Source organism: Salvelinus namaycush, chromosome 28 (genome assembly GCF_016432855.1).
Source record: "Salvelinus namaycush isolate Seneca chromosome 28, SaNama_1.0, whole genome shotgun sequence".
In the NCBI taxonomy this organism is placed as follows: Eukaryota; Metazoa; Chordata; class Actinopteri; order Salmoniformes; family Salmonidae; genus Salvelinus; species Salvelinus namaycush.
In genome coordinates, this window is record NC_052334.1 from 44,032,438 (window position 1) to 44,048,173 (window position 15,736).

General features: G+C 42.6%; 1 protein-coding gene across 1 annotated transcript in view; it reads left to right on the top strand.

Moving 5' to 3' along the window:
- The window catches only part of babam2 (BRISC and BRCA1 A complex member 2), a 200,496-nt gene that overhangs the window by 179,911 nt on the left and 4,849 nt on the right, over nt 1–15,736 (top strand). The window contains exon 9 of the mRNA XM_038967050.1: nt 13,683–13,753. Within this exon, the coding sequence (XP_038822978.1) occupies nt 13,683–13,753 (71 nt within the window). The remainder of the gene's footprint in view (nt 1–13,682; nt 13,754–15,736) is intronic.

Sequence of the window (15,736 nt, forward strand, 5' to 3'; positions counted from 1 at the left end):
TTTCAATGCCTCACATTTGTTTCAAATGTGTACAGGATACTGGCACCTTCATGCATGTTTTTTGGTACTGTAGCAGAATGAATGATATTCATTTACACATCTGGAAGATCTTGGGTAGACAATTTGCTCTTTCACCAAATGTATATTTATTCTAATTTGATTGTAAAGTTGTTTGAGCCTGAGTCTGAACGTCTGTTCAATACCCTTGTTTATTGTATATTGTTTTTGTGGTCCACACCTGAAGTACCATCTGCGAGGATGTCTTTCTCAGGCTTCTGCTATTCTACCTCTAGAGAAACGTACCTTTGTGGTCCTACAGTTGAAGTCGGAAGTTTACATACACCTCAGCCAAATACATTTAAACTCAGTTTTTCACAATTCCTGACATTTAATCCTAGTAAAAATTCAATGTCTTAGGTCAGTTAGGAACGCCACTTTATTTTAAGAATGTGAAATGTCAGAATAATAGTGGAGAGAATTATTTATTTCAGCTTTTATTTCTCAATTAGTATTTTGTAGCATTGCCTTTAAATTGTTTAACTTGGGTCAAATGTTTCGGGTAGCCTTCCACAAGCTTCCCACAATAAGTTGGGTGAATTTTGGCCCATTCCTCCTGACAGAGCTGGTGTAACTGTGTCAGGTTTGTAGTCCTCCCTGCTCACACACACACCTTTTCAGTTCTGCCCACAAATGTACTATAGGATTGAGGTCAGGGCTTTGTGATGGCCACTCCAATACCTTGACTTTGTTGTCCTTAAGCCATTTTGCCACAACTTTGGAAGCATGCTTGGGGTCATTGTCCATTTGGAAGACCCATTTGCGACCAAGCTTTAATTTCCTGACTGATGTCTTGAGATGTTGCTTCAATATATCCACATCATTTTCCTTCCTCACGATGCCATCTATTTTGTGAAGTGCACCAGTCCCTCCTGCAGCAAAGCACCCCCACAACATGATGCTGGCACCCCCGTGCTTCACGGTTGGGATGGTGTTCTTCGGCTTGCAAGCGTCCCCCTTTTTCCTCCAAACATAACGATGTTCATTATGGCCAAACAGTTCTATTTTTGTTTCATCAGACCAGTGGACATTTCTCCAAAAAGTACGATCTTTGTCCCCATGTGCAGTTGCAAACCGTAGTCTGGCTTTTTTATGGGGGTTTTGGAGCAGTGGCTTCTTCCTTGCTGAGCGGCCTTTCAGGTTATGTCGATATAGGACTCGTTTTGCTGTGGATATAGATACTTTTGTACCTATTTCCTCCAGCATTTTCACAAGGTCCTTTGCTGTTGTTCTGGGATTGATTTGCACTTTTCGCACCAAAGTACGTTCATCTCTAGGAGACAGAACGCATCTCATTCCTGAGCGGTATGACGGCTGCGTGGTTCCATGGTGTTTATACTTGCGTACTATTGTTTGTACAGATGAACGTGGTACCTTCAGGCGTTTGGAATTTTCTCCCAAGGATGAACCAGACTTGTGGAGGTCTACAATTTTTTTCCTGAGTTCTTGGCTGATTTCTTTTGATTTTCCCATGTCAAGCAAAGAGGCACTGAGTTTGAAGGTAGGCCTTGAAATACATCCACAGGTACACCTCCAATTGACTCAGGCTAATTGACATAATTTATCTGAAGCTTCTAAAGCCATGACATAATTTTCTGGAATTTTCCAAGCTGTTTAAAGGCACAGTCAACTTAGTGTATGTAAGCTTCTGACACACTGGAATTGTGATACAGTGAATTATAAGTGAAATAATTGTCTGAAAACAATTGTTGGAAAAATTACTTGTGTCATACACAAAGTAGATGTCCTAACCGAATTGCCAAAACTATTATTTCTTAACAAGAAATTTGTGGAGTGGTTGAAAAACGAGTTTTAATGACTCCAACCTAAGTGTATGTAAACTTCCGACTTGAACTGTATGTAGAAAACCTCCCATAAATGCCTCGTAATTGTGATGTTTTTATTTATTTTAATTTTATGACTGCCCTTTTGTATAATGTTTTTCTGTGTCCTTATTATTTTTATTGTACCTGGTATGTGTGCTGCACTTTGTTTGTTTGTCTATGTTAACTCTGTTAAAAATTTAAAAAAAGAATAAAAAGATAATTACCCCCCCCCAAAAAATGTTTTACCTGCTGTACGTGCCCAGGTAGGAGAACCCTGTGTGCTTTGGTGCAAAGCGGAGAATCACGAGTGATATGCCTCAAGGGAGTAGGTCTGATGCTGTGGTGACAACTGCCGGAAATCTTTTAGGAACAAAGGCTGTGTTACCAGACTCTGCTGTGGATCCTGCAGTCAATTCTTTTAAAATCAGCATTACCTCTTGTCAATCTGCACTATATGTACTACATACATTATAGCTGTTATTCAAAAATACAGACCTGGCTCCAACCACTCCTTATCGCGTTCTTCTCCCTCCAGTGGTGGATGCAAACAACTGTGGAATGCAGGGGTGTTGTCGTCCTGGATGTCCTGCGTGTGGATCACAAGGCTTCTCCACTTGGCCTCCATCACATCCGGATTTCCACTTGACATTGAAGCCGTCTTTCAGTACAGATGATTCCGTATGGACGGCTTCCAGAGCTTCAGGTCCTTGCACCCCTTCTGACAGTGCATTAAGTTTCTTCCCCGGGCCTGTTTTGGAGGCAAAATAATACTTGGACACGAAACACTCTCCGACACTAAATCTTGTTGTTTTCTTTCTCGTGTGAATTGAGCACACAATTAGTAATGCCTTTAACATACCTTTGCCACAGTTCCAACAGTCAGAAATGTGTTGTCCCATGGGGACTCAAGGTCTCTCTCACCGACTTGGTTACCTGTAGAAAGGGGGAAATTACAGTATTATTATGCACTGATAATCCACAGTAAGTACATTCAACAATTCTACCACAAATCTATTTGACAGGAATTACTTTTGCATCACACAACCACATGTAGAGAATTATTCTCTTGCCGGGCTCGTTCATTTTAAGGGCCTACATAAAGATAACTGAGCATTAGACATCACTTATTCAGGCAACAATTGTCAGTAGCTAACCTCATTAGGTAATAAGTAAATTTGTAGGCTGGTTTACAGGAAATATACTAGTGGGCTTACCTCTCTGCTTATAGTAGCAAACTAGCTCGAATTGTGCATCACATAGCAAGCTACCTCTTTCTACTGGAGAAAGCACGGCAAAAAAATATTATCAGACAGAAAACCACAGTTTTACAAGCTACCTAGCCAGCTAGAGAAAGTGCGCCAAAAGAAAATGACCCGTGGTAAAATGTCCTAAAATACGCACAATATCTGGATACCACAAGAATACATGATAAATAGCTAACATTAGCTAGCTAGCTACAGCAGGAATAACTGACTGTGTGTGTTTAAAATTACCACGACTTACCACATGATTAGTTTGCTAGCTAAGTTAATGTTAGCTAGCTATCCATTTCCACAGGACATTGTTGTAAGGGAAGGGAGAGAATGTAGCTCAGAATAAGGGGAATATGCGATTGAACATAGCTAGCTAATATCAGAGATTGTTTTATCTGCTATTATATTTCTCTTCACATAGCTAGCAAGCTAGCTAACTAGCTAGCCAGCCAGCCTGAGAAAACAGTGAAATGCTTACTTACAAGCTCTTAACCAACAATGCTGTTTTAAGAAAAAAAGTATTAAGAAAGTATTTACTAAAATAAACTGAAGTAAAAAAATATATATATATATATATATGCACACACACATATACAGGGGGTACCGGTACAGAGTCAATGTGCGGGGGCACCGGTTAGTCTAGGTAATTGAGGTAATATGTACATGTAGATAGACGTAAAGTGACTATGCATGGATAATAAACAGAGAGTAGCAGCAGCGTAAAAATGGGGATGGGGGTAGCAATACCAATAGTCTGGGTAGCCATTTGATTAGCTGTTCAGGAGTCTTATGGCTTGGGGTAGAAGCCTTTTGGACCTAGACTTGGTGCTCCAGTACCGCTTGCCGTGGGGTAGCAGAGACAACGGTCTATGACTAGGGAGGCTGGAGTCTTTGTCAATTTTTTGGGCCTTCCTCTGACACCGCCTGGTATGGAGGTCCTGGATGGCGGGAAGCTTGGCCCCAGTGATGTACTGGACCGTACGCACTACCCTCTGTAGTGACTAGTGGGCGGAGGCGGAGCAGTTGCCATACCAGGCGGTGATGCAACCAGTCAGGAGGCTCTCGATGGTGCAGCTGTAGAACCTTTTGAGGATCTCAGGACCCATGCCAAATCGTTTCCCGAGGGGTAATAGTAATTTAGGCAGGTTACCTTGGTGTTCTTGGGCACAGGGACTATGGTGGTCTGCTTGAAACATGTTGGTATTACAGACTCGGTCAGGGACAGGTTGAAAATGTCAGTGAAGACACTTGCCGGTTGGTCAGCACATGCTCGGAGTACACGTCCTGATAATCCGTCTGGCCCTGCGGCCTTTTGAATGTTGACCTGTTTAAAGGTTTTACTCACATCGGCTACGGAAAGCGTGTTCACACAGTCGTCCAGAACAGCTGATGCACTCATGGATGCTTCATTGTTGCTTGCCTCAAAGCTAGCATAGATGTTATTTAGCTCATGTGGTAGGCTCATGTCACTGGGCAGCTCGTGGCTGTGCTTCCCTTTGTAGTCCGGAATAGTTTGCAAGCCCTACCACATCCGACGAGCGTTGGAGCCGGTGTAGTACGATTCAATCTTAGTCCTGTATTGACGCTTTGCCTGTTTGATGGTTAATCGTAGGGCATAGCGGGATTTATTATAAGCGCCCGGGTTAGAGTTCCGCTCCTTGAAAGTGGCAGCTCTACCCTTGAAAGCGGCAGCGGATGTTGCCTGTAATCCATGGCTTCTGGTTGGGGTATGTACGTACGATCACTGTGGGGACAACATCATCAATGCACTTATTGATGAAGCCAGTGACTGATGTGGTGTACTCCTCATTGCCATTGGAAAAATCCCAGAACATATTCCAGTCTGTGCTAGCAAAATAGTCCTGTAGCTCAGCATCTGCATCATCTGACCACTTCCTTATTGGGCTAGTCACGGGTACTTCCTGCTTTAGTTTTTTGTTTGTTCACAGGAATCAGGAGGATGGAAGTATGGTCAGATTTGCCAAATGGAGGGCGAGGGAGAGCTGTGTACGTGTCTCTGTTTGTAGAGTAAAGGTGGTCTACAGTTTTTCTTCCTCTGGTTGCACATTTTACATGCTGATTTAACATGCTGGTAGAAATTAGATAAAACGGATTTGTTTCCCTGCATTAAAGTCTCCGCCTCTGGATGAGTATTTTCTTGACGGTCAATGGACACACACACCAGCAACTCAGAGCTGTCAACACACTACAACAGTGTGTGTGTGTGTGTGTGTGTGTGTGTGTGTGTGTGTGTGTGTGTGTGTGTGTGTGTGTGTGTGTGTGTGTGTGTGTGTGTGTGTGTGTGTGTGTGTGTGTGTGTGTGTGTGTGTGTGTGTGTGTGTGTGTGTGTGTTTATTAATCGTAGATCATTCCCATAGAACAATGGTTATATCAAAGGTCACGAATGAGTTAACACTGCCCCAAAATAATATGTTGATCTGCTCCTACCTGTATATGTTTTTGTTCAACTTTAGTGAAATATTCACAAAAATATTATCTGCATCATGCTGTATCTGCCTTTCACATTAATGAACACCCGCACATAACCAACACACACAATACACACTCAAATAACACAAGTATTGAAGCAGTGTTCAATGAGTCTAGGTTTCACATTCTTTTGAACCTGTATTGGGTTTTTTTTTACAGGCAAGTCAGTGGCACACCACCATCAGAGCCTGTGAGGCACAACTTTTTGCGTAAATTACATTATTCCAACCAGTTGCCATTCTCTCTCCCCCTACCCCACTACCATCAGAAATATAACTCACTGTTAGTGTGTAACGCTCGTCTGAAGAAGTGGACCAAGATGCAGCGTGGGGTAGGTTAATCATATTCTTTAATGATAACCAGCAAAAACAACGAAACGTAAAGCCTTGTAGGGCTCAACAGCAACAAAACAAGAACAAGATCCCACAACATAGGTGGGGGAAAAAGCTACCTAAGTATGATTCCCAATCAGAGACAACGATAGACAGCTGCCTCTAATTGGGAACCACACTCGGCCAAACACAAAGAAATAGCAAACATAAAATGCCCACCCCACATCACACCCTGACCTAACTAAATCAAGAAATAAAACGGCTCTCTAAGGTCAGGGCGTGACACAGTGCATTCGGAAAGTATTCAGAAACCTTCCCTTTTTCCAAATTTTTACATTACAGCCTTATTCTAAAATGAAAAAATAAATAAATAATCCTCATCAATCTACCCACAATACCCCATATTGACAAAGCAAAAACACAGGTTTTTAGACATTTTTGCAAAGCTATTAAAAATAAAAAATAAACATACCTTATTTACGTAAGTATTCAGACCCTTTACTATGAGACTCAAAATTGAGCTCTGGTGCATCCTGTTTCCATTGATCATCCTTGAGATGTTTCTACAACTTGATTGGAGTCCACCTGTGGTAAATTCAATTGATTGGACATGGTTTGGAAAGGCACACACCTGTCTATATAAGGTCCCACTGCTGACAGTGCATGTCAGAGCAAAAACCAAGCCATGAAGTCGAAGGAATTGTCCGTAGAGCTCTGAGACAGGATTGTGTCGAGGCACAGATCTGGGGAAGGGTAGCAAAGAATTTCTGCAGCATTGAAGGTCCCCAAGAACACAGTGGTCTCCATCATTCTTAAATGGAAGAAATTTGGCCGCCCGGCCAAACTGAGCAATCGGGGGAGAAGGGCCTTGGTCAGAGAGGTGACCAAGAACTCGATGGTCACTCTGACAGAGTTCCAGAGTTCCTCTGCGGAGATGGTTGTCCTTCTGGAAGGTTCTCCCATCTCTGCAGCACTCAATCAATCAAGCCTTTATGGTAGAGTGGCCAGATGGAAGCCACTCATCAGTAAAAGGCACATGACAGCCCGCTTGGAGTTTGCCAGAAGGCACCTAAAGGATTCTGAAAATGAGAAACAAGATTCGCTGGTCTGATGAAACTAAGATTGTGCTCTTTGGCCTGAATGCCAAGCGTCACGTCTGGAGGTTTTTCAGCGGCATGGACTGGGAGACTACTCAGGATCGAGGGAAAGATGAACGGAGCAAAGTACAGAGAGATCCTTGATGATAACCTACTCCAGAGCGCTCAGGACATTAGACTGGGGCGAATGTTCACCTTCCAACAAGACAACGACCCTATGTACACAGCCAAGACAAAGCAAGATTGGCTTCGGGACAAGTCTCTGAATGTCCTTGAGTGGCCCAGCCAGAGCGTGAACCCGATCAAACATCTCTGGAAAGGCCAGAAAATGGCTGTGCAGCAACGCTCCCATCCAAGCTCACAGAGCTTGAGAGCATCTGCAGAGAAGAATTGGAGAAACTCCCCAAATACAGGTATGCCAAGCTTGTAGTGTCATACCCAAGAAGACTTGAGGCTGTAATCACTGCCAAAGGTGTTTCATGAAAGTACTGAATAAAGGGTCTGAATACGTTTTTTTTTTTTTTATTGCTTTGTCATTATGGGTTATTGTGTGTAGATTGATAAGGGGGAAAAACAATTTAAACTATTTTAGAATAAGGCTGTAACGTAATAAAATGTGGGAAAAGATAAGAGGTTTGTATACTTTCCGTATGCACCTTATTGGCACACTTGATAAAGATGAGCAAAGACTGTATAAAATAAATAATTACAAATACTGAGCTAATATGATAAATATTTTTTTTATGTATTTTATACTAATACAATTACTCAGAGAAAGATATTTTGTTTAACAAGAAATAAAATAAATTCTCAAAAAGATAAGTTTCAAAATTATTGGCACCACTAAAGATTTTAATAAATAAAATAAAACAAAATTTTATCTGCATTAACATTCTACTTAGGTAAATCTCAGCTTAAGGAACTGTATTGTGGCCTTCCATGGCTTCCTGTTTCACTGGGGTATAAACATGCAAAATCCATTTGCGATCCATCACCATGGGGAAAGACAAAGAACTCTCAAATGAAAAGAGACAAATGGTTGTTGACCTTCATAAATCAGGCAATGGGTACAAAAAAATGCTTCCATAATATGCCACTTACCACTATTAGTGCAATCATTTAAAAGTTTAAAACCACTGGAACAGTGATAAACTTGCCTGGTAGAGGACGCAAGTGAGTAGTTTATATAGGACGGCTTATGTCAATCAATCAAATCTTGTGATTTATGAGGAGGCGGGACTTCCGCCTAAGATTTTAATATCTCACCCAGGATGTAAATATCACATCCACGTGCTGTATGTAATTATAAACTGGGTGGTTCGAGCCCTAAATGCTGATTGGCTGACAGCCGTGGTATATCAGACCGTATTCCACGGGAATGACAAAACATTTATTTTTACTTCTCTAATTATATTGGTAACCAGTTTATAATAGCAATAGGGCACCTTGGGGATTGTGATATATGGCCAATATACCACGGCTAAGGGCTGTTCTTACCCAGGACGCAACGCGGTAACCAGTCTATAATAGCAATAACGCACCTTAAATATCCCCTCCATTGTTCTGAGTGGCCAGTGCTTCACATCAGGATGTGAATGACACCCTTGTTATTTATTTTTACCGTGTGTTTTATGTAATCACACCCCACTGTTCTGATTACAGTATTGTGAATGTGAGGAAGGGTCCTAGTGTCTGTGTGCAGACATGTTGTGAAAGGTGTTGGTGGGGTGACAGAGACTGTTGATCAAGGGGCTGTTGATGTGATGGTTTAGTTAGAATGGAGGTTCCGTGTTTGAGCATGACAACTATACCCCATTGTCCATTTTCCTTAACCAGTGAGAATGCTTGAAGTTGTGATGGGCTAGTCAGGAGAGGGGTTTGTGTGTATTAGTGGGGCAGGGGCTGGTGATGTGGGTCTGGACAGTTCAACTCTAAAATGGCTTAGTTGCTTCAAATAATTGTTTTATTAATAACACGAGCTGTGAATTTAAAACATGCAGGGTTCATTTAATTCTGTTTGGAAAAGGTACATGTCCGAGATTCACAGTTGGAGGCACTTTCCTGACTTATTGGAGTGGTAATGGCTTGTTTGCATGCCTAAAAAACTGGTTGGGCCTTCCAGTGCATTCAAATCTGGCCCAGTGGAGAATCAATAAGCAGTTGCCTGGACTTCACTGAGCCTTGGAAGTTAGACCTTTTTTTTCAATCACTTTAGTGGAACATTTTCACCACTCTAAGCACATAAATCAAATCAGATCATCGAAATGGCTCATGTTTCAAATCTCGAAGCACATTTTCAAAGCACATTTCAAACTTCCCATTCAAAACAGTTTCCACATGCCCAACCAAACCGCCCTTCTCTCCACCCCACAAGCTTGATCAAAGTCACAATAGCCCTTTGGGTCACCAAATAGCCTAATACATTACCCCTGATCAAGAGCAAAACACATCGTTGTCCCACGTTTGACCAAGGACTCTACTTGATCGAAAGTCTTTTGTCTTACATATAGCCCAATACACTACCCCCAGGATCACAACAAGCCCCTCACACCAGGTCCACACACACAGTGATGCAGACACACTGCATGTGGAAATAAATGTAATCCTTAAGAGTCGATTGATGCACCTGTCAATCTAAGTAACATAATTTTAAAAATCCCCTTCAAAATCTGTCAGTTGCAGCTAGAGAGTGTTTGTCAGACCATGAGACATCCTGAAAATCGGTCTTCTCATGAAAACATCTGTTGCGCCCGAACGGTTTTGCCTACACACCAAAATGACCACTCTGGAAAGATGAGACACTCACGAACACGAGGGTGTTCTCTGTTTCGCTCTTTGATCCCCCACAAGCCCCAAGGGACTCGTCTAAAGTCAGTACCACCGATGTGTAGCGTCCGAACCGTTTGGCCTACTAATATAACTCTATGGAAAGATGAGATTCTCACGAACACAATGGTGTTCTGCTCTACGACCCCCATAAATGGCTCAGGATTTGTATGAAGGTAACCCGGTACCAGTTTTTTTTTAATTATGGAAGTATGGAGGTAGTTTTGTGCCAATAAAAAATGTGGGTTAAATATGTGTCCAAGAAACAAAAATATTTCCTGAGCTTTCATATATTGCCTAGATTATAGGACAGACACTTCAAAACCTTATTCCTTGGGATGTATTTTTTGACTGTCTGTTTTACATTTATGAATGTGTTATCCAATTCTATGGGCTATAAGTAGTAAAGGCCAAATTCAATATTTGATCAAATCGTTTTTGCATATTTTTTTGTTGATACTTACAGGGGTCCTAAAATTCTAAATCAAATAGCTAAATGATCCATACGTTAGCTTAGTAGAACCCCACCCCCTCCTCAAAGGCTTCGACTTTTAGAGGTTAAGTACCATCACAAGAAATAGTATGTTTTTTTAGTTTTAGGGTTAAAAACAAGCCATTGTCACTCCAATAACTCAGGAAGGTGTCTTCAACTGTGAGTCTTGGACATGCAACATGGTTTGAACTCTAAGTACCTACAAAGTCACTCAGAACAGTGGGTGTGATATTTACATCCTAGTGTGAAGCCCCAGCTACTCAGAACAGTGGTTGTGATATTTACATCCTAGTGTGAAGCCCCAGCTACTCAGAACAGTGGGTGTGATATTTACATCCTAGTGTGAAGACCCAGGTACTCAGAACAGTGGGTGTGATATTTACATCCTAGTGTGAAGCCCCAGCTACTCAGAACAGTGGGTGTGATATTTACATCCTAGTGTGAAGCCCCAGCTACTCAGAACAGTGGGTGTGATATTTACATCCTAGTGTGAAGCCCCAGCTACTCAGAACAGTGGGTGTGATATTTACATCCTATGCGTAAGTCTCGCCCCCCTCATAAATCATACTATTTTTTTGATAGTTTGACAGAAGCCATCCTATATAAACTACTCAAGTGTATCTTGTCCCCACGTACAGTGAAGATGGTTCGGAAGGCAAACAAAATTCCAAGGGGCCACATTTGGAGAATTACAGAACTTGGTCGAATCTTGGGGTCTCCAAATCTACAATTAGACACTACCTCTATGCCAATAGGCTCGTTGGAAGGGTTGACAGAAAAAAGCTTTTATTGTGAGCAGCCACCAAATGTAAATGCATGGAGTTTGCTAAACGGCATTGGCACTTGGATTGGAATCGGGTGCTATGATTAGATGAGAGGAAAATAGAGGTCTTTGGCCACGTATACCACGGTGAGTTAGGCGTTGAAAGGAGGATGCAAATGCAGAAAATAACTCCATACCTACTGTAAAATATGGTGGCTGTTTTGCTTACACTGGTTCTGGGGCCCTTCTTAAGGTCAACGGCATCATGAACTCTACTAAGTACCATTAAATGTTTGCTGAAAATGTAATCGCCTCTGCCATGAGGCGGAACTCTTCCGCAAGACAATGACCCCAGGCACACATCAAAATCCACAAAGAAATTGTCAATTGACCACAGAATCAACATTTTGCATGGCCATCTCTGGACTAAAACCCATTGAAAACCTGGTTTGAATTGAAGAGGGCAGTCCATAAGCGCAGACCGAAGGATATCAAGGATCTGGTAAGATTCTATACGGACGAATGGTTTGAGATTCCTCCCAATGTGTTCTCCAATCTCATAATCCATTATATAAAAAGGTTCAGTGCCGTTATCTTTGCAAGGTGAGGGTGCACAAAGTATTGAAAACGGCGGCCAATATTTTTTATGATTATACAGATAAGACAGAACAGGTAGAGGGCAGAAAACACACGGATCCCCTACCAAATCAAACCCCCTCCAACCACCCCATGCTCTAACAGAGCCCCACCTCAAAACCAGACTTAAAGCAGATATATAAACTGATATAAACTCAGCAAAAAAAGAAACGTCCTCTCACTGTCAACTGCGTTTATTTTCAGCAAACTTAACATGCGTAAATATTTGTATGAACATAACAAGATTCAACAACTGAGACATAAACTGAACAAGTTCCACAGACATGTGACTAACAGAAATGGAATAATGTGTCCCTGAACAAAGGGGGGGTCAAAATTAAGTAACAGTCAGTAAGAAAAGTAACAGTCAGTATCTGGTGTGGCCACCAGCTGCATTAAGTACTGCAGTGCATCTCTTCCTCATGAACTGCACCAGATTTGCCAGTTCTTGCTGTGAGATGTTACCCCACTCTTCCACCAAGGCACCTGCAAGTTCCCGGACATTTCTGGGGTGAATGGCTCTAGCCCTCACCCTCCGATCCAACAGGTGTCAGACGTTTTTGCCAGTCCTGTCTGGTCCAGCGACGGTGGGTTTGTGCCCATTGTGCCCCGTTGTTGCCAGTGATGTCTGGTGAGCACCTGCCTTACAACAGGCCTACAAGCCCTCAGTCCAGCCTCTCTCAGTCTATTGCGGACAGTCTGAGCACTGATGAAGGGATTGTGCGTTCCTGGTGTAACTCGGGCCGTTGTTGTTGCCATCCTGTACCTGTCCCGCAGGTGTAATGTTCGGATGTACCGATCCTGTGCAGATGTGGTCTGCCACTGCGAGGACGATCAGCTGTCCGTCCTGTAGCGCTGTCTTAGCCGTCTCACAGTACAGACATTGCAATGTATTGCCCTGGCCACATCTGCAGTCCTCATGCCTCCTTGCAGCATGGCCTAAGGCACGTTCACGCAGATGAGCAGGGACCCTGGGCATCTTTCTTTTGGTGTTTTTCAGAGTCAGTAGAAAGGCCTGTTTTGGTGTCCTAAATTTTCATAGCTGTGACCTTAATTGCCTACCGTCTGTAAGCTGTTAGTGTCTTAACGACTGTTCCACAGGTGCATGTTCATTAATTGTTTAAACCCTTTACGATGAAGATCTGTGAAGTTATTTGGATTTTTACAAATTATCTTTGAAAGACAGGGTCCTGAAAAAGGGACGTTTTGCTGAATTTACAAGGGTGCCAATAACACCTATCTTTTTGAGGGGGAAGGTATTGCCTTTTTGAACAATATCTTTCTCTGAGCATATGTATTAGTATACCTTTTGTTGAGTATACAAAATATAGCTCAGTACTTATGTTATTTATTTTGTACTGTCTTTTTTGCTCGTCTTTGTCAAGGGTGCCAATAATTTTGGAGGTGACCGTATTAATATAAATCCCTGATTGTTTGTGTCACAAAACTGTCACGGCCATCATGCTTATTAGCGTCACTAAGGGGTCACTCGGGGTTGGCGACTTACCCCGAGTGAAAACGCGGGGTAAGTTTTTTTACACTTTATAGTTTGACATCTCAGCTCTTTGATATCTGCACTCATTAAAAACGCTGACGTATAATGTCGGAGTATTGTTTGATGCCCGAATGATATGGTCTCGTCTTCTTGAGAGGTTGTATGTACTAGCCAGGGTCAGCCTTGGTCAATTTGAATTCAAGTCGCTCAATTGAGGAAGTGATTTACATTGAAAATGATACAATGAAAAATGTGTGAAATAAAAAGTATGTTATTTCCTGTGTATTAGGTTGGCTTAACTTTTCAAGATGCCAACCCCAAAAGTTACGTTTTAGTATTGTACAGTTCTGTTTCAGCTGGTATTTGCCTGGTAATCAAGTAGGTATTAATGTATCTCCCTCCCTCCCTCCTCAGGTGCAGTATGTCATTCAAGGCTACCACAAGAGGAGAGAATACATTGCTGCCTTTCTCAGTCACTTTGGAATGTGAGTCTGCGGTATGTCTGTGCGTGTGTGCGCCCATGTATGCGAGAAAAAAACTGAAGTATCACATTTACATATGTATTCAGACCCTTTACTCAGTACTTTGTTGAAGCACCTGTGGGAGCAATTACAGCATCAAGTCTTCTTGGGTATGACGCTACAAGCTGGGCACACTTGTATTTGGAGAGTTTCTCCCATTCTTCTCCGCATATACTCTCAAGCTCTGTCAGGTTGGAAGGGGAGCGTTGCTGCAAAGCTATTTTCAGGTCTTTCCAGAGATGTTTGATCGGGTTTAAGTCCGGGCTCTGGCTGGGCCACTCAAGGACATTCAGAGACTTGTCCGCAAGTCACTCCTGCATTGTCTTGGCTGTGTGCTATTGGCCTGTCGGGAAGGTGAACCTTCACCCCCAATCTGAGCGCTCTGAAGCAGGTTTTCATCAAGGATCTCTCTGTACTTTGCTCCGTTCATCTTTCACTCAATCCTGACAAGACTCCCAGTCCCTGCCGCTGAAAAACATCCCCACAGCATGATGCTGCCACCACCATGCTTCACCACCATGGTGCCAGGTTACCTCCAAATGTGACACTTGGCTTTCAGGCCAAAGAGTTCCATCTTGGCTTCATCAGACCAGAGAATCTTGTTTCTCATGGTCTGAGAGACCTTTAGGTGCCTTTTGGCAAACTCCAAGCGGGCTGTCATGTGCCTTTTACTGAGAAGTGGCTTCCGTCTGGCCACCCTACCATAAAGGCCTGATTGGTGGAGTGCTGCAGAGATGGTTGTCCTTTTGTAAGGTTCTCCCATCTCTACAGAGGAACTCTGGCGTTCTGCCAGAGTGACCATCGGGTTCTTGGTCAACTCCCTGACCAAGCCCCTTCACCCCCGATTGCTCAGTTTGGCCGGGCAGCCAGTTCTAGGAAGGATCTTGGTGGTTCCAAACGTCTTCCGTTTAAGAATGATGGAGGCCATTGTGTTCTTGGGGACCTTCAATGCTGCAGAATTCTTTTGGTACCCTTCCCCAGATCGGTGCCTCGACACAATCCTGTCTCGGAGCTCTACGGACAATTCCTACGACCTCAATACTTGGTTTTTGCTCTGACATGCACTGTCAACTTCAGGACCTTATATAGACAGGTGTGTGCCTTTCCAAATCATGTCCAATCAATTTGAGTTACCGCAGGTGGACTCCAATCAAGTTGTAGAAACATTTCAAGGATGATCAATGGAAACACGATGTCAGTGGAGGAAAGGGAGAGCGGGGGGATGTTGAGGCAGACCCTCAGTCTTCTGCTCTCTCCCTCTGCTGACACTGATCATCAGATGCAGGCACCATCAGCCCAGTCAAATAAAAAGCAAAACATTTAAATGTATGCTCACTCAGCTGTGCTTCACAAGTAATACAACAACGCATCTATTACCGGTGTGATCATATAACCACAGCCATTATGCTGTGATAATGTATTGGGCCTATAGCTTACTGCACAAACCTCATTGTTACAGTACTGTTTTGAATTGGTTAGGCTTACGTTTTTTAAATCATATTAAAAAAACATCTGAGCAGTAGATATCGGCTTGCATTTGATCTCGACTCAGAAAAGGTTGGTGACCACTATTCTAGAGTTTTCCCTGTTAACACTATCAACATTTCCCTTTACTGTGGCAATTGTGGTTAAATCAACGCAATATTAGCCACGTTCAATGCAGCATACTGAAACAAAATTAACTATGCAAGAGATTTTGTTGTAGTCAGAACACATCGGAGTATGCTTCTATTGCATTGACATGCACAACTCAGTCCGTACTCTTTTGCCGTATATGGATCTGTGGGATTTATGGATCTGTGCCATTTACTTTGAACTGGACTGTGTTTACAGCATGAATCGGTCGTGAGTAGATGCGGATGCACTTGTTTTGAGATCAAAGCGAGAGCTGCATGTAGCCTCGTGTGCACATTTTGTTCATATCCTTTGCTATTTAGTGAGTTATTA